Source organism: Molothrus ater, chromosome 13 (genome assembly GCF_012460135.2).
Source record: "Molothrus ater isolate BHLD 08-10-18 breed brown headed cowbird chromosome 13, BPBGC_Mater_1.1, whole genome shotgun sequence".
Taxonomy (NCBI): Eukaryota; Metazoa; Chordata; class Aves; order Passeriformes; family Icteridae; genus Molothrus; species Molothrus ater.
In genome coordinates, this window is record NC_050490.2 from 6,565,553 (window position 1) to 6,584,349 (window position 18,797).

Sequence of the window (18,797 nt, forward strand, 5' to 3'; positions counted from 1 at the left end):
GAATCTCTGAGTTATAGACAGGCCAGTCATCTGCTACAAAGGGAATTCCTACTAGACATGTGGAAAGTGGGTTATCAATGCTTCCCATGGACAAGCACATGTTGTCCTGTTTTAATGTTTTTGCTAAGGTTACCCAAACATTATGGCTAGGCTGTGGGCTAATCCAGCCGAAGGCACACGGTACGGTGAAGAACATCCAGGCAGCAATGAGGACAGCAGCAACGGAGATATTTTTCATCTTTGGGCAGGAATAGGGCTTCTGATAGGGAATATAAGCAGAATTTGTTATCTTTATGATGAGAGGGTTTTCTGCCTTGTTCTTTTCTTGTTCCCCTCCTCCCCCCCTTTTTCTTTTAATTTCTAAGCTACACTATGGGAGGAGGAGTGGGTAGAGGGTTAAGGGGTTTTAAAAGATTAGGGAGGGGGAATAACGGTGTTTCTTTTTTTTTTTTTCTTTTTTCTTTCTTTAAATACAAAAAAAAAACCAGTGTAACAACATATAGTTCAGAGAACACTTTTGTGTTAAGGCTATCTATGGTCTGATGCAGCAGACTGTTGTTTAGCTTTTCAGTTTTGTCTGCTGTCTTGTAATGGGGTGGTCTGTTCTTGTGTTTGTGGGTATTCGGCGACGTCTTCGTCTCCAGGCAGAGCTGGTTTGGTTTTGAGGTGGTCTTGTGTTTGCCTCAGGAGCGTTCTTGTCCCCGTTTGCAGGAGTAGTGTTCTCAGTGCCTAGGTATGGCTTTATGTTTTTTCCGGGGTACCACCTCGGACCGGATGGTAGTAGCACGCACGCATATCCTCTACCCCAGGTAATCAACTGGTGAGGCCCAGAAATTTGGTGTGTTTCAGGGTCCTTCACGAGCACAGGTGGTTTCTCAGTGAGCTTTGCTTGGGTGGTATTTGCAAAGTGGCGAAGTATTGGTGGGTCAGGCTCTGATGCTGTACAGTTCAGGAAGTTGATGACGTAGAGAGCCTTGCAAAGTCTTTCCACTGGAGATGTGATTCTCATGTCTCTGTTCTGTTGATCAAGGACTCTTTTGAGGGTTTGATGTGTCCTTTCCACGATGGATTGTCCTGTGGGGTTTACAGGTATGCCGGTCTTGTGTGCTATTCCCCATTCACTGAAGAACTCCTTTAACTTGCGGGAAGTGTAGGCTGGTCCATTATCTGTTTTAATCTCTTTTGGTACACCCAGGGCGGCAAAAGCAAGGAGAAAGTGTTTTATTGTGTGCATGGTATTTTCTCCTGCATGTGATGATGCAAATACTGCTCCTGAAAACGTGTCGACCGATACATGCACGTATTTTGATCTTCCAAAAGGTGCGAAGTGAGTTACATCTGTCTGCCACAGCTGGCAGCTATTCAGACCTCGGGGATTGACTCCCATCCCCATGGATGGTATCTGATAGTTCTGACAGTTCGGACACGTAGCCACGATAGCCTTTGCCTGATCCTTTGAGAGCTTAAACATTCTCATAAGGGCAGGTATATTTTGATGAAAAAACGCGTGTGACAACTTTGCCTGGGCAAAGATGTTAGGAACATTAGCAGTTTCTGCTGCCATTGCTAATGCATCCGCTTTTCTGTTGCCTTCTGCAACAAAACCTGGGAGGTCTGTGTGTGACCTCACATGCATTATATGGTAAGGTTGCTTTCTGTGGGAGATTAGGTATATTAATTTAGAGAGCAGTTGGTACAACTTTGGATTAGAGACCTCTTTGAGAAGAGCATGTTCTGCTCTCATCGCTATCCCAGCGACATAAGCTGAATCTGTAACCAGATTGAAAGGCTCGTTTTCAAACTTTTCAAAGGCTCTGACAACGGCTGCTAATTCTGCGATCTGTGGAGATCCCTCCACTATCTGTATGTCAGAGTGCCAATCTTGTGTTTGGGGGTCTCTCCATGTAACCACCGACTTGTGGGAAGACCCTGAGCCATCTGTAAAGAGTGTTAGAGCCTTGAGAGGTTTTCTACTTTGGATTTGTTTTGGAATCAAATGGAAGGTTACATCAGGGTTAAAGAGTTTGTGTTTTGGGATCTTAACTGAAATTTGGCCCGTGTAGCTATCCAGGGCAAACTGGAGGCTTTCATTGGTCTGGATCAAATCCTCAAAGTCTGTAAGAGTTATTGGTAAGTATATGCATTCGAACTCACAACCTGAAAGAGATCGAAGGCGAGTCCTTGCCTTTTTTATTAAATGTGCTATGACCTCCTGGTAGGTGGTAAGTGTCTTTGTGGGCTGGCTATTTGTAAAGATCCATTCCAGTATCAACAAAGGGTCTCGAAGCTGTGCGTCCCATTGGAATATCAGTCCATGGAATCGAGGTGCTTTTCCCAGGATGATGAACTTGAAAGGCAGACTGGGCTCGAAGCGATGGGCTTTGCATGAAGACAGGGCTTCCTGGACTTTAGTGATGGCACCTCTGGCTTCTTCTGTGAGAGTGCAGGGAGAGTCCAGGTCCTTAGGTCCGCGAAGAAGGTTGAACAAGGGAGCAAGGTCTTCTGTTGTAATTCCTAGCAGTGGACGTACCCAGTTGATGGATCCACACAGGCTGTGTAAGTCCCTGAGGGTTTTTGGGTCGTCATTTATGGTGAGCTGCTGAGGTACGATGGTCCTTTCCCGGATCTGGACTCCAAGGTAAGTCCATGGCTTGGTGTACTGGATTTTATCCTCACGAATCTCCATTCCTGCCTTTTCTATGGTTTCAATAGTCTTTTTAACTGTATTGTCCAAGTAAGCTTTGTCTGAAGCACACACCAGGATGTCATCCATGTAGTGATGGATGATAGCATCGGGGAATGATTTCCGAATGGGAGACAGGATGTGAGCCACGTACCACTGGCAAATAGTGGGGCTGTTTTTTAGTCCTTGAGGAAGATAACGCCAATGATATCTTTTGAGCGGGGCCTCCTTGTTAAGAGAGGGAACGGAAAAAGCAAACCGTGGAGCATCCTCAGGGTGCAGAGGAATGCTGAAGAAACAGTCCTTAATGTCTATGATAGCAAGTATCCAGTCTCTAGGCAGCATCGATGGGGAGGGCAGGCCAGGCTGGAGGGGGCCCATGTCCTCGATGGCCTCGTTGATTCTGCGAAGGTCGTGGAGGAGCCTCCACCTGTTTGTCCCAGGCTTTGGTAGAACGAAGACTGGAGAGTTCCAAGGGCTGTTGGACTCCACTATGTGGCCTTTTGCGAGCTGTTCTTCCACGAGGGTGTTTAGGGCGCGCAGTTTGACTTTATTGAGGGGCCACTGTTCAATCCAGAGTGGCTTGTGACTTTTCCAGGTGAGACGAGGTGTTTCTGGCAGCGCGCTTACTTCAGTGACCCCAATTAGAAATCCTGTGTGGGAATATGTAGAGAAGCTCCCCACTGGGATAGAACGTCTCTGCCCCAAAGGGTGATGGGGGCCCTTACCACAAATGGACGAATGGTTGCCGGCTTGCCTTCAGGCCCTTCCACAAGGATGTTGTTCTTGCTTCTCATGGACACTGTGGCTCCACCAATCCCTGAAATCATGCCTGCAACAGGTTGTAGATCCCAGTGTGCTGGCCATTCTGAGCGGGCAATGATGGTCACATCAGCACCAGTGTCCAGCATCCCTGGTAGGTGGGTCTTCTCGCCTTTGCAGGTGAGGCCGCACTCGATGGTAGGCTTGGATGGTCCCACAACTTGTGCCCACATAGCTGTAGGGTTGAGAGGAATCTGTTCCCTGTGATCCTTTGGGAGTAAAAAGGCTTGTGCTATTGGGGTTCCCTTTGAAAGAAAAAATGGTGAGTCTATGCAGCATACCTGGACGAGAATCTCTTGTCCTGGCTGCACTGTCAGCACTTCTGGAACAACGAAGATCTCCTTTGGGCTATTAAGAGAGTCACCTATAATTAAAATATGCGAAGGACCACCTTTTGGCCCATATTTGCCTGTGGGAACACGGTGAACATTCTCATTATTAAAGTCAATGGACAAAGCAGTTACCAGTTGACGGCGGGTTCCCATCTGGGTTGCCCCGTGGGTTGGATCCTCTTCTTGTGGTCCGGAACATCCTGGGCTGGTGCGGGGTTGGGTCTGGGTGGCCTTTGATTTGTTGTCAGCGCCCGGGGCTCGACCGGGCGGGGCAAGAAGTTTCCCGAATGCTGCTGGTAGCGCTGCTGATTCTGGGGTCTTTGGTAATTGTTACGGTGGTATCGGGGGTGTGATCTCTCTGGGCAGTCCTTTATATAATGTCCAAGATCTCCACAGTGATAGCATTTAGCTTGGTCTTTAGAAGCTATTACTGCATATGCACCAGAAACTCCTTCAGCAATACCTTTAGCAACTGCTTGGGCCACTGTATTTTCCGTGGACGTGTGACGTGTACAGCATTCCAGCATTTGCTCTATGGTGGGGTCTGTATCCATGGGTAGAGACCTCAAAATGGCTTTGCATTTTTCATTAGAGTTACACAAGGCAAGTTTACATAAGAGTTCCTTCTTTGCCTCTGTGCTCTCGATCTGTTTCTCCAAAGCATCTCTAAGTCTGTCCACAAATTTGATAAAACTTTCATCTGTCCCTTGTTTAATAGCAGAAAAATGCATTGTTGGCATTGACTCATCATGCACGAGAAGTAAAGAGGTTTTTGCTGCAAGAGCGATGTCCTGCAGTGCCTCTTTATTCAAGGTTTCCAATTGGTCTGCTGGTTTCTGTAAGTCACCTTCACCAGCTAGTTGGGCTACTGTAAAATTCGTCTTATTAGCATCCGCAGAATATGAATCTGATAGCGTTTTTAAATGTCTTTTCCAATGCCTGTCCCATAACAAATATTCTGCTGGGGACAGGAGGCAGTGTGAAATATTTTTTACATCGTGGGGAAGTAAGACATGTGCTGAGAACATGGCTTCTAGGAAATTTCTAAAAATATGTGAGCTTCGCCCATGTTCTTTGGCTATATTTCTTAATTGCACTAGTTCCTTATTGGAGTTAGCTTTCCACGTCTTTATAGCGGACTCGCCACCATTCCGTCCTTGCTTATATTCTACTGGGAAAGCATTAATCTTCTGTGCCAGCTCCCAGTCTCCAGCCTTTGTCGCTTCTGCTTTAATAAGAGCCCATGGATCCGTGTGGATCGTATCAGAATCAGATTCACTGCAAGAGCTCTGGTCCTCTGAGGAGGACTGAGGGAGGGTTGCTATCCGTGACTTGCGCTTTTTTCGTTTAGAAGCGTTTTTCAAAGGTTTCAATGGCTGGGGGGGGAGACATGGCATGACCTGGCCGGGGGGAGGTGCCACTGGAGCTGGGATGGCAGCACAGCACACACAGGACCGGGTGGGGGGGGTAGCACCGTGGGGGGTGTCTGGGACTGTGCTTGTGTGAGGTGTCCCTGCTGTGGCAGGCAGGGAGCAGGGGGAGGGGGCGGGGATGGACAAGGCCTCGGGAGCGGTGAGGGTGTGGCTCGGGGAGCCCGCGGGAGGGGCCGGGCCGGTCGGAGCCGGGGCGGGGGGAGCGGGGGCGGCGGGCGCGGCGGCGGGAGGGACGGTGGGGGACACCAGCGCGGGGGTGGGGGGATACGCAGCAGAGGGGGGAAGAGCCGACGCAGGGGTGGAGGGGGCGGCAGAGGCAGGAAAAGGGACCCCCGGGACCGGAAGCAAGGAGGAAGCCGAGCCAGGGGTAGGGGGGATGTGTGGAGTTACAGATAAGATAGGATTCGCGGAGTTGGGCAGCGCAGGTCCTGCAGGAGTGGAGGATGTGGCGGGGGGAACTGGGGTGGGCAGCGTAACCTCTGCTTTAGGAGTAACGGAGGCGAGAGGGACTTTAGGACCAAAGGGGTGGTGTGAGATATGCAAGTGACATTCCTCTGAGTCCTTATCGATCTTGTTACTATTTGAAGAGGAAGTATCTGTTAAGCCCTGCAAGATTTTTTCTCTGTTAAATCTTTCAACGGTTTTAGTTATTATATGGAATAAAGGCAAATAGTTAGTTACAGAGAAATCCTGGTTTGTTTGGGAGATATATATTGTGTTCCCGATCATATCCCAAAACGAATTTTCAATGACTGCTTTCTTATCAGTATCAGGGTATTGCGAAATAATCCAAGTTACAAATTTTTTAAGATTAGTTTTTGAGAGCTTGCCTTTAGAAAAGGAGAAGTTGTTAGCAGATAAGATTTCTAAAATAGTTGAATATATCTCTCTCTCAGTTTTACTTAGTTTTAAAGTACTAAAAATTTTACCCATGTTAATGGTTAGCCCTTCCAGCAGAAAAAACGTGAAAAAAAAAGAAAAAAGAAAACGAAAAAAAAGTTTTAGAGCCCCAAAGTTATGCGCGCAATATTAGCTAATACTTACAATTCCTGGGGTCCAAGATCTGTGGAAGGGGTCTGCTGCGTCAGTTCTCCTCGGAACTTTCTGTCGTTCAGATGTAAGTTTTGAGTGTCGAACTGACCCTCCTGGGGAAAGGATTTTCTAAAACGAAAAGTCCCTTCACAGAAGGAGCGGCTTCCCGAACAGGCAATCACAGAAAACCCCAGGGGGGCTTCGTTGCTCAACCGACGGATATCGCCTCTGGGGGTCCGAATCCGAAGTAGTTGGGACGCCACTTTAATAAAGCCTCTTATTTGGCCTTATCATAAAGCAGAGCACTAGGGCTCAGGAGCTCAGTCCCTGGGTAGGGACCGGGTGCCCGAAGCTCGCTCGCTCATGCCAAGACCGCAGGGCTACCATCTAGCAAGCATGGTGATTATCAGCTCTATAGTGATTGCAAGCTCTCAGGATTTCAGCTCTGCTTGCTAGGTAGTGGTGCCCTGGGCTTGAGGCTGCAGCAGACGGAGAGAGAGGAGAAGGAGAAGGCGCAGGCTGTTCCACGAAGATGGCTTTATTTGGGGAGGTCCGTGAAGGGTCTCTGCTCTTCTTCTTTCTCAACTAATGGGGTACAGTATGCTTCTTTTATAGGGTTGGAAAGGATCCAAGCTTGACCAATGGGTAAGGGGTTAACATGACATTGCCTTATAGGGTTACAGAGGTAGGTTAAGGGGTGGAGGACAAGAAAACAGGAATTTTCTTTTGCTGTTTCAGCATTCCTATTGTTCATATCCTCCATGGTGCTTTTCCTAAATCTATGGGGTTTACTACAGTTAGGGATGCAACTTGTTTGTGGTAAGCTTGAAAACATGAGGCTTTTTGTTTTGCCAGTGTGTAATGCATTTCATTCCTCATGCTGGATATCATAGGTGTAGTCACTGGCTGACAGACTCCTGCTCTGTTTTGAAGTTCTCTTTGTACCTCCCTCAAAGCAAACAAGAAGAATGGATTGTGGTTTCTGTCAACTCCTCCTGCTTTCATTCTACAGAATGCTGATTACCCTTTTGTGATCATAAGCCACTCTTTTTAGGAGATGGCAGCTTGTCCAAGTCAGTATTCATTCCAGGACATGTACTTGGGGGTAAATTACCAAGAATGCAAATAAGATGAAACTGGAGGAATTAGATTCTTGCTACTGTTGTCTTGGGGTAAACAAAAACAACAACAGAACAAAGAGAACCCAAAATCATACCTTGGGTTTACATTCAGGTTTTGTATTGCAGAGAACCTGAGAGTGAAATATGGTGGTTTATTTTTATTTTATTTATTCTGTGTTAAGTCTACCAAATCCAGGTTACTTTTGCACCTGCCATCATTGAAATAGTTGTAAAATACTTGTTTTGCAGCATGATTCTGGAATGGAGTGCACTCCTGGAGAGTCCAAGAACTTGGGGCAGAAGGAAAATGGAAATTATATCATGTATGCAAGAGCTACATCTGGGGACAAACTTAACAACAATAAGTTCTCTATCTGTAGCATTCGAAATATCAGCCAAGTTCTTGACAAGAAGAGAAATAATTGTTTTGTTGGTATGTATTTCATCCTCCTGAAAGCCAAATAGCTAAAATATTACCACAATGCTTAATTAAAAAAAAAAATCTTATGTTTTTAAATTTACTGAAAGATTCTGCAAGTAAAGAATTGAATTTGAGATTTCCAGTACTGTGTCAAGCTCTGGGCTGGCCAGCACAGAAACAGCAGGACACACTGGAGTCAGTCCAGCCAAGGGCCACAAGGATTATTAAGGGATTGGAGCATCTGACATAGAAGGAGAGTCCAAGAGAGCCTGTTTAGTGTGGAGCAGAGAAGGCTGGGGGAGGCTCTTCTCTGTCTTTGTAAATGCCTGGTGGGAGGGAGTAAACAAACAGGGTCAGACTGGTTTCAGTCGTGCTCATTGTGAAAAGACTAGAGGTAAGGAGCCCATATTAAACTGCAGGGAAATCCTATTTAGACATGAAAAAGGATTTTTGCATGATTTTTTCTTTCTGGAGTCTGATATATGAGCTCTCACAAATTTTGTGAGCTCACATAGGTTTGCACATCTACTCAGTAAGTTTGAATTTTGGAGTAGTTGACCCCAGTACCATCAGCCTTTGCCTCAAGGTCCTCTGACTATTAAAGGAAAGGATGCAGCTCCCTGGGAGAATGAGCAGAAAGCTTGTTCTTATACTCCCACTCTTGTAAATCAAAACCTTTTACTCAGAGGCTTAAAATTCTATGAATTGTGGGAGTGACTAAGCTGGGTGTCAAGCAGTAATGCAAGTGACTTGAGCCCTAGTCTAAAGTCCAGTTTGACCAGGCTCTTTCAGTCGTGATTAACTGGATGCTTGTTAAGGTTTATAAGTATTTGCATGTTCTTTGTACTGCTTTGTACATAAATATACTGGCATTTTTCAGAGTCTGGGCAGCCCATCTGTGGTAATGGACTGGTTGAACAAGGAGAACAGTGTGATTGTGGATACAGTGACCAGTGTAAAGATGACTGCTGTTATGATGCAAACCAACCAGAAGATAAAAAATGCAAGTTAAGACCAGGCAAAAAGTGCAGGTATTGTGTGTGTGTTACACTACACTTTCATTTTGGGCATTTATTGGGGAATTCAGAATCTGAATCTGCTTACCTGCATTTTTATAAGAGTACTGATTTTGTTTAAAATGCTTTATACAATGAGTGAGATGTACATAAGCATATTTATGCTATGGGAAAAATTCTTTTCAAGTCACATTTGATTAGGACGAATCAGAAATTTGTTGAGTGCTTGAGTAGGCTTCAGGGTGAATAGTCTGTTTGGAATTGTTCATGCTTTTTGTTGGCATCCACAATCTGTGTGTGTTTCCAGCCCCAGCCAAGGCCCGTGCTGCACTGCCCAGTGTGATTTCAAATCCAGGACAGATAAGTGTCGGAATGATTCTGACTGTGCTAAGGAAGGAATGTGCAATGGTGTCAGTGCTCTCTGCCCAATATCTGAACCCAAAGAGAACTTCACCGTGTGCAACAGGAACACACAAGTTTGCATAAAGGGGGTACGGTTTTTACAGCCTTATGTAACTGCTAATTACTGTGAATTGATACAGTTTCTGTACTTACTGCACAGGAGGGCACGCTCAGCCTCTTTTTCTGTATAGATGTTTGATTTATTGGTGTCAGTCAAAATAACAGTGAAGGTACATCAAGGATTAAGAAGTACATATCAAATCCCAAGATAGCAGTACTGTCTGAGAAAGTTACACTTACAGTTTTTTGTAAAAGTCAGGATTATGAAAGTGTTTTATTTTCTAGTGCCATCTTTTCACTTTTCTTCAGTCTTGGTCAATAATTCTGTTGCCTTAGAAAACTGGATATGCTGTGAAATGAGGTTGAATTTGGTTTATTGGCAATACACAGTTTCTCCAAACATCTACATATAGCACGGATGTGCAAACATATGGAATTAGAATGATTCTGAACTGCAATTAGTTTCCTGGATTAAAGAGAACATGGCAGTTGCCATGAAATATTGATGGGCAAGTCTCTTATAAATTGATCTGTGTTTGCTTGGACGCAAACACAAGCAAAAATCATCCTCTTTAAGACCTGTAACTTTTTGTGCTGTTTGTTTTCCACAGTCCAGGATTTTAATCAAGTACTGCTTGTAATATTTTTCAGCTAATTTATAGCCATCTTAAAGATAGAGGAATGGTCTTCATATAGTTACTGATTTTGAAACAAAATTATAAATAAACTGAGCTTGGAGTATGAAGGATCCTGACACAGTGAAATTAAATACAGAATCTTTTCTGCCATTAGTTTTTTTTAATTTCCAAGAGAAATATTTGTGTATACATGTGTTAGATGTATTTTTCAAACCATGATTTTGAGTAATCATGTTTCAGTGTGAACTGTGGTGCTGTGGGTGTTTTGCAGGGTACTCAGGTTATAAAAGAAGATGCTGTGTTATAAAATAAAATCAGTAAATCACCTTTTAAAAAACTTGATAATATGCCAAAATATTGACATTGAATAACTGTAATAATTTTTTGCTTATAAGCTTTGGAAAAAAAATTGAAGCAGTTGATTTATTGATAAGCATCTTTAGAGCTATAATTATGCTTTCAGATATTAATTGTTAATATCTCTCCTAATGTCAGTGGACTTGAAAGTGAAATTGATTTTTGTGTTGCTGTGCTTTTGTCTCCCACAGCAATGTGCTGGCTCTATCTGTGAGAAGCATGGTTTGGAGGAGTGTACATGTGCTAGTTCAGATGGCAAGGATGATAGAGAACTGTGCCATGTCTGCTGCATGAGAAAAAGTAAGATTTACCTGAATCATAAGTGTAAATAGAGCAGGAGGGCTCTGAGGAACCTGCTCATGATGTTTGTACTTGAGTTTTTGTTAGCTTTGAGAGCATTTTGTTCAAACATAGTTTCAGACAGACATTGCATTGTACCGTGGAGGAAACAAGCAATACATTCTGCATTTTTACAGACTATTAGAAAAGCATTTTGAGCAATTAAACACTAGGGTGGATATTCATGCATGGATGTTTTAATACCATAATGGTTGTATTCACTTTCAGTGGACCCAGCTACTTGTGCAAGCACAGGCTCGAGCCGGTGGCAGGAATACTTTCACCTTGAAACCATCACTTTGCAACCTGGATCTCCCTGTAATGATTTCAAAGGCTACTGTGATGTGTTTATGAGGTGTCGGCTGGTGGATGCTGATGGCCCTCTAGCTAGACTAAAGAAAGCAATTTTTAATCCAGAACTATATGAAAATATTGCAGAATGGATTGTGGTAAGTATATTTTTATATTGCAAGTCTAATATGAAATGTTCTTGGTAATCAAGATTCACAGTTGATAAGTGTTTTTATGCAGACTGCTTCAGCATTCTTCAAAGTATAATTAGCCCTTGTTTTACTAGATTTTCTGTAAGCACCCTCTGTGCAACAAGTTTGCTAGATTGAAGGAAATTGAAACAAACAAATAACAAACAAATAAATAGGCTCTGTGAATACCTCTATCCATTCACATTTTTAATTTACTGGTTTTTTCATGTTTTGACTCTTCATATTTGAATGCTCTGACTTCTTTTAAGGAATTAAATATTTTGATCTGTAGCATTCATCATTTTTGTTGTGCTAGGTGTCACTTTAATAATAATGTGCTGAAGAGGAGCTAGAGTGAAACACCCTTGGAGAGCTGCATAGGCAGTTTTGTGTAAGCTGTTGATTGTTTGAGGCTTACACAGCTTTGCTGGAGTGTATCTTCTGTGAAGCACCCTTCTGAAACTAGAATGGAAGTATTGGGGCTTTTCTGTAGAAGAACTTCGGGGACATTTCTTTCAAATGTTAGGCTGGATATTCTTGGTGATGTTTCAGAAAACTTTTTGATGACTTCTTAAACACAGTGAAAAGCCATATTCAGTGTCTTCTGTCTCTTGTGCATGTGTGCCAAAATTCTAGCCCAATCTTTTTGTTGTTGTGGTTTTGGTTTTTAGGCTTATTGGTGGGCAGTGTTGCTTATGGGAATTGCATTGATCATGTTAATGGCCGGCTTCATTAAGATATGCAGTGTTCATACTCCAAGCAGTAATCCAAAGTTGCCTCCTCATAAACCACTTCCAGGTGAGTAATGCAGCTAATTATAGAGATATGTTTTCTCTGCAGCTGTTTAGTTCTAAAGAGAAACTTCAGGTGTTTCAACCTACAGTTCTTAGGCTGGCACTGTGAAACTACAAATGGAATTAATGCCTGTGAATCAATTCATGAAAATCTAATTGTCTTATTTTCCTATAACATAATATGCAATCAAAAGAAAGCTTTAAGGACTTTTTCCAGCATCAGAGTTCCTTTTATTTCCTATTCCATGCTACATTTTGTAAGAATTGGCCTGTTTAAGGAAGTGCCGTTGAGGTACTGAAATGTATTCTGTGTGTCCTCCATGCAGTTACTCATCTAGTTTAAGCTTTGCAGGTCTAAATCCAAAGCCTTCCAGACAAATAGCTGTATTTAATTTGCATGGCCAGGGTAACTCTTTTGAAAATAACTTGAGTTTTAAAATTTAATTTTAATAATGGCTTCTTTTCTTTGAAACAGGCACTTTAAAGAGGAGGAGACCACCACAAACCACTCAGCCCCCACAGCGGCAAAGGCCCCGAGAGAGTTATCAGATGGGACATATGAGACGCTGACTGCAGCTTTTTGCCTTGGTTCTTCCTAGTGCCTACAATGGGAAAACTCACTCCAAAGAAAACCTAATAAGTCATTGTCCCCAGTCTAACTCTCAAAAATTGAAGAGGAAAAAAAAAAAGCATGATATGCCCTCAAAACAAGTGGAAGTGGTTGATTTTTAATGAGAGAATCTTCCAGCTCAAAAAGAAGAAAAGTGTTTTTCTTGAATATTTTTAATTTAGTGGCACAAAGTCCTAGCATATCATGATTCTTTCCCCCTTCTGTGCTCTTCATTGCTGCATTTTCTTCACTTGCAGGCAAATATGGCTGTAGTAAAACTTTTACTCAAGAATTGAGGAAAAGATCTATTTTTCAACTGCCAGACAAGGCTAGGAAGCTAGACCACCTCAGCATTGGAGACATTACTTGTCAATGTATATACATTGTTATATGCAGACATGTATTTCTAACGTACACCCGTACTTGTGTGCAATTGTAAACAAGAGAATTGCAATATGGATGTTTCTTTGTATTATAAAACTTTTCCGCTATTAATGAAGAAATTACTGTTTAATTGACATACTCAGGATAACAGAGGATGATGGTGTGTAGTGGTCAAGGGTCCTGTGATGCTTTACACAGCAATTTTGAATCCAATCACACTTTTTTTATCGTTATCAAAGTTGTTTCAAGCACTCGTTTCATCTTTATCCAACAGCTGTTAAGATACAGCATACAAGCCTGGATGGTCTTAGACAGATTTAACAGGTGTTCTGCAAACTTTGCAAATGTCAGAATGTTTCAAAAATGTTTTATGTGTCTTCCTTGTAGCTCAGCGTAAATATTTTTAATTTGTCTGATTATTCAGTGAAATAATGAATAGTTAGATCCAATATTTCCATGCTTTATTAGAAAATTTTGCCTGTTATTCAACTTGTTTTAAAAATTGCAACCACTTTATTTGGGCTGTTCCGATATTCTTACAGTTCAGTAATCAAGTTCATGTTCTAAGGGATGTGGAAAGAAAAAAGCTGTAGTTTTTATTTTCTCTTTTAATTTATCAGGTTTTTGGATAACTTTTCAGCATGATACTGTTGATTGATAACCACTAAAGTAGAGTGATTTGCCTGGCTACTGTGGCAGAGTTAATACTGTAGTTAGGACTACCAATTTTCCCACATTTATACCAGTAGTGAAGTTCAACAGCACAATGTCCCATTCCAGAGTTTTTATTACGAATGTAAATAATTGGCATTTTTGAAGATGAATAAAAGATGTCTTAAGGTGCTTACTGCTATGCAGGAGATGAAAGGGGGCATTACAAAATGTTTAAGCTTGTGATGTATTTATTGCTTGTTTTCCAAAAGCACCAAGCTAATTAGAGATGCAAATGGCTATAATTTTCCTGGCTTTGCTTAGGAGAAAATTTACTGAGGGTTGGACAGGCTTCCTTTGTTTGTTTTTTTTTTTTTTTGTTTTGTTTTGTTTTCTTTTCTTTTTTAAGAGTATAAGGTTTACACAATCATTCTCATAATGTGACGCAAGCCAGCAAGGCCAAAAATGTTACAGAATATAATGGGATCTCTTCCTTGTAAACTTGTACAGTATGTGGTAACTTTTTCAAAATACAGCTTTTTGTACATGGTTTAGAGACAAATTTTGTACATGAAACCCCAAGTCCAATAGACTATATAAATAATTCTAAATGATCTTAACTAGTTAGAAGTGTATGTAGTTGCTTTTAAGTCATTTTAAATACATTTGTTTTAAGACTGTGCAAAGATTGGAAGTGGGTTTGCATTTCTAAAATGGTGACTTTTATTCAGCAAGAGTTCTTAGTAACTTCTTGAGTGTGGTAGACTTTGGAACATGTAAATTTTTTGCCTGTAATGTTATCCTGTGGTAGGATTTTGGCAGACAAATGCTGCCCTATTTTATTTTGAGTCTAAGTTAAATGTTTTTTGAAAACAGAAATGTGCACTGAACTCTCCACTGCAAGTCAAGATGTGGTAAAGCCGAAAGGAAGTTCAAGACAATGAAACAGAAATACTACTGTCGATTTCATGTCCACTGTGTTTTATACAGTCTCTTTTTTGTTCACTTTGGAAATTTTTACTAAAAAATGCAAAAAATAAAGTATTGTGCAAAGATATGTAAGGTTTTTTGAAACTTGAAATGCATTAATAAATAGACTTGATGAAATCATCTGCTGAAGATCCATTTACTTGTTGAGCCCTGAAAGCAAAGAGGAATACACAGATTCCCCTTTGCTTGATTTTTGGCTTTTACTGTCATGCCAAACTGTAGTTGCACTATCTCTGTCAAAGTGTCCCTCTCAATTTTAACATCCTGCAGTTATAGATAAGAATAAATGTGTTTGTGTAACCTGTTTAGGGAAAGCCATGAAATTAATTTTAAATTACTTACATGATCACAGGAATAAAGTTTTCTTACCTCCAAAATGAAAAACTAGTTGCTGGTGGGATGTTCAAGCCTGGCATCATCGTTACTGATGGATACCTTTGGAAATATATTTGGAGAGGAATATTGGAATTAATATGCAATACTCTGAATAATACACAATTGGTGGATGAGACAGAAGGAGCAAATGTGATTTTTGCAAGGCATTTTAAAACTGCTGAGTCTCTGGGTTTTTGTGTGTGTTGCATGGCTGATTTAAGTGATAAGAATGCTTTTCAAAGCCAGGTCCTGCCAGTGAGTCTTCCATTCTCCAGGCTGTTTGTTGAGAGTGGCTGCCTGGACATCTGTTTCCCGAAGGGAGCCGGGTGGACTTTGATGTTATCAAAGCACACTCAGAGTTCCTTCCTCACAATGCTCCCCCCACCACCCCCAGGACTTTTTATAGAAGTGCTTCTCCCTGGAGCTAAATAGCACTGTCTGTGCAAAGGGCATTAGAAGAAAATCCCTTGGAGCAGAGCCCTTCTGTAAATCCTCACAGAGGTGGTGGTGGCTGTGTTTAAATCTCTGTAAGAACGCAACCCAAAGGGGTGTAATAATGCCTAAGCAGCTCAAATGCAAGTTTCATGTATATTTTAAAGTAGGAGTGAAACAAATCAGTGCATAATTTTTCTAGCTAATATTTGACATAATCTTATTTGTACTGATTAATTTATTCATCTTGCATTTTTGAATGTTCAGTTACTAAATGTATACATTCAGCTCATGTAGAAGCATGTATAGATCAGTCAGGATGGTGTGAGCATGACAAAGGCATCAAAGTCCTCTTAAGCAATGAAGCTTTATACCATACCATTGATGTAATTTGGGTTTTAATTAGTGTTCCAATATTTCTTTCAGGAAAAACACAAAAAGGAAGGAAGAGGCTTTTATTTCTGAACATTGGAAGTTCTTTATTAGAGACAGTGATGAAAAGGACAGCAGCCATTCTGTCACTGAGCTGTGTGTGCTCTGACAGGAGTGAGCACCTGGTGGCTTCCAAGGTCTCAGGTCAGCTGTATGGAGAGACACAGCAGTAATTCCCATGAGCACAGAGTAAGGCACCACCTTAGGCACTTGAGATTGTAGGTATGACTTCAGTTTTATGTTCAGGCATGGTGAGACTGAATGTATTACAGCTTGGGCTTTATTCCATGTTTTTATCAGAAATTAGTGTAATGGCTGTCAAAGCAGGGACAGAATTTGGGTACGTGATTTGTGGAAAATGGCATCAGAAGTATCTTCATATCTGCAAGAGTTCACATACTGACTGTTCTTTTAATTTTCCTACTTGGCTTTTTAAAACCTTTCAAATTGTCTTATCTGAGGATATACCATCTTCACTTAGTTGAGAGCTGGAGAATGTTTTTTCACAAACACTAGAAGTCATCCAATGCTCACTTCTTGAGTTTCACCACAATGTAGACACCTCTGAACCTTCTTCCACCTGCTTTTCCTGAAGTAATGACTGCTTCTCCTGAAGTATAGATCCCTTTATCAGCCTAACCAAGAAAAGAATAGTAATTTGCAAGAAATGCCACTTTTGATGTCTGAAATGTTTCTAAGAGTGTCGTTTCTGTACTGTTGGAGTACAGCCCAATTCTTTTTAGCCTTTGTCTCTTGCTTTTTCATCCTTCAACTTCTGAAAAAAGCTTTTTTTGAGGAATAGGGGTAGGATTTGGTTCAGAAAGCTTACAAAATTCATAGCTTAGAAAGCTGGTGATAACTGATGTAAGTGCCATTTCAGTGACAGTATTAAATTCTCTAAATAGACAAGAATTTTATGAAAAAAGAAAACCCTGAAACACAAGTAAGTGGCAGGTTTTTAGTAGCTTTTTGCAGAAGCAACAATTCAATTCTAGAAACAATCTAGAGAGATGCCTAATTTGAGTTAACCACACATACTTCTCTCTCTGTTTACTTTCATTTTCCATTATGCTTTGGAGCACTAAAATGGTCACATTGTCATTTGTTCCTTGTCTGTCATTCTGCAGGATGTGGTTCATTGTAACTTCATGCCCCTAAAAATGCTCTCACTGGGTCTCTAGCAATTGAGTGCCTCCAGTGGATTATAGCTGCTGCAAATGTAAAAAATCAACCAAACAAAAGGCCTTGGTGCTTACCTAACTCTCTCACGTACTTTTGGCTGAAGTTTCCTTCTGTGTACATTCCTGATTTGACTCTGCTATTGTACTTCAGGAATTGATCCTTACACAAACACAGAATGTATTACAGAGCTCTCATAAAGTAATTATGACGCAAAATTTAAATATTCAATATAGCAACCTGAAGCATGAAATTAATCACTTAAATTGTAATTTTTGACACAGAAGGTGGAAATACTTTTGTGTTTAAAAAACCAATTTGCTTCATTGAACAGAAGCTTTCAAAGCACAAACCTTTGTTTTCAGCGAGGAACAAGGATCCTTTTGCATAGAATCTGTATTTAAATAGATGAATATTTATCTAATCAAGATGCTACTTCTAGGAGCCATTTTAAATATTGGAACAGCTTCTGACATGTACATCTCAGGATGGACAACAATTCTGATTTGAGATCTAAGTATGCTTCAGTTCCTGTTGTAGTTTGTGAGCCTTTCTGATTCTGTATTGAGTATTCCTGTTTGTTTAAAGGGATGGTAGTTATTGAAAACAGCTTGTAAAAGGAGTTAATATTCTGAAAGTTTGGCAGAGATACCTGCATTCCACATCTGATCACTGTTCACTGCTTGCAGGATCTGCTCAGTTTCTTCATTTGTTGGGCAATCTAAATAAATCCCACTTTATTCCTGACAACCTCTAGATATTTAGATTAAAAATTCCCTGCAATATCTTGGTATTAAAAAATATGCTTTGCTTAAAGTCTTAGCACTTTCTTGCACATTTTTTTACCACTTAGAGAACATTTAACACAAATTACATTCAAAATTCAGAGTTCAAGAAACCTTATTTTTTAATTAATCTTGTGCTCAGCATTAAAGTGACAAATGAATACATATATATTGATTTCTGTTTCAATATGCACAAACCATAGAATAAAAGCAATCTGAGACAATAATGTTCCTTTCTGTTGTTTATATTCTGACAGAGGAAACAAGGGAATTGTATATATTTGACCTTACAAAGTCTGGTTTTATGCTCTGAAGTTGTTGGAAGATTTAACCATTTTCATTTGTCCTGGCAGTTTCAAGCCATGCCAAAATCTGGTATACAGAGGTTTAGAATCTAAAAATCTCAGACCTTACCTGAATGCCTAAATATGATTTAAATGCAAACAATTACCTGAACTTAATTGTGCTAGAACTTTGTGTAGTATACTAAGTATCATTCAAATAATTAAATTGCTAGTAATTAAAATCAGTTCTTTAATTAAAATAGTTAAATCGCAAAGCATTTTCAGAGTACAAGGTTTATTATAGAATTTTTTTATGATACTATTATTGGGGTTTTCATATGGTTATTACAGCTCAAACATTTTCTATTTTTGTATCTATTTGGTAGCATTTTCTTTTATGAACTATTTAATTCTCCCTTCATTAGGAAATCATTTAGCAAGGTTTTAACTGATAGTCGTAGCTATTAATACTTCAATGTATTTACCATGAAATGAAGTTTCTTTTTTTCCCTTAAATCCAACAAAATTAAGTTTTTCAAAGGCTTATGACAATGATTTTTTCAAATAATATTTTTATTTCTGGTGAGCAGATGTTTTTTTCAGATTTTATACAGTTGAAAATTGACAGTTGCCTTGATCATGCTGCTCACTGATGATTTTCAGAGTATGCTCCTAGATGAACAAAGAGCATATTTCAGCTTACTGTCAGATGACAAAACCTAAATGTCTTAATTTATTTTTTT

General features: G+C 40.7%; 1 protein-coding gene across 1 annotated transcript in view; it reads left to right on the top strand.

The window, feature by feature from the left end:
• ADAM10 (ADAM metallopeptidase domain 10) overlaps positions 1-14,687 on the top strand; it is a 50,687-nt gene extending 36,000 nt beyond the window's left edge. The window contains exons 10-16 of the mRNA XM_036389439.2: positions 7,673-7,856; positions 8,725-8,875; positions 9,168-9,351; positions 10,509-10,617; positions 10,885-11,105; positions 11,810-11,936; positions 12,408-14,687. Of these exons, the coding sequence (XP_036245332.1) occupies positions 7,673-7,856; positions 8,725-8,875; positions 9,168-9,351; positions 10,509-10,617; positions 10,885-11,105; positions 11,810-11,936; positions 12,408-12,502 (1,071 nt within the window). The 3' untranslated portion in view covers positions 12,503-14,687. The remainder of the gene's footprint in view (positions 1-7,672; positions 7,857-8,724; positions 8,876-9,167; positions 9,352-10,508; positions 10,618-10,884; positions 11,106-11,809; positions 11,937-12,407) is intronic.
• The last annotated feature ends 4,110 nt before the right edge of the window (positions 14,688-18,797 follow it).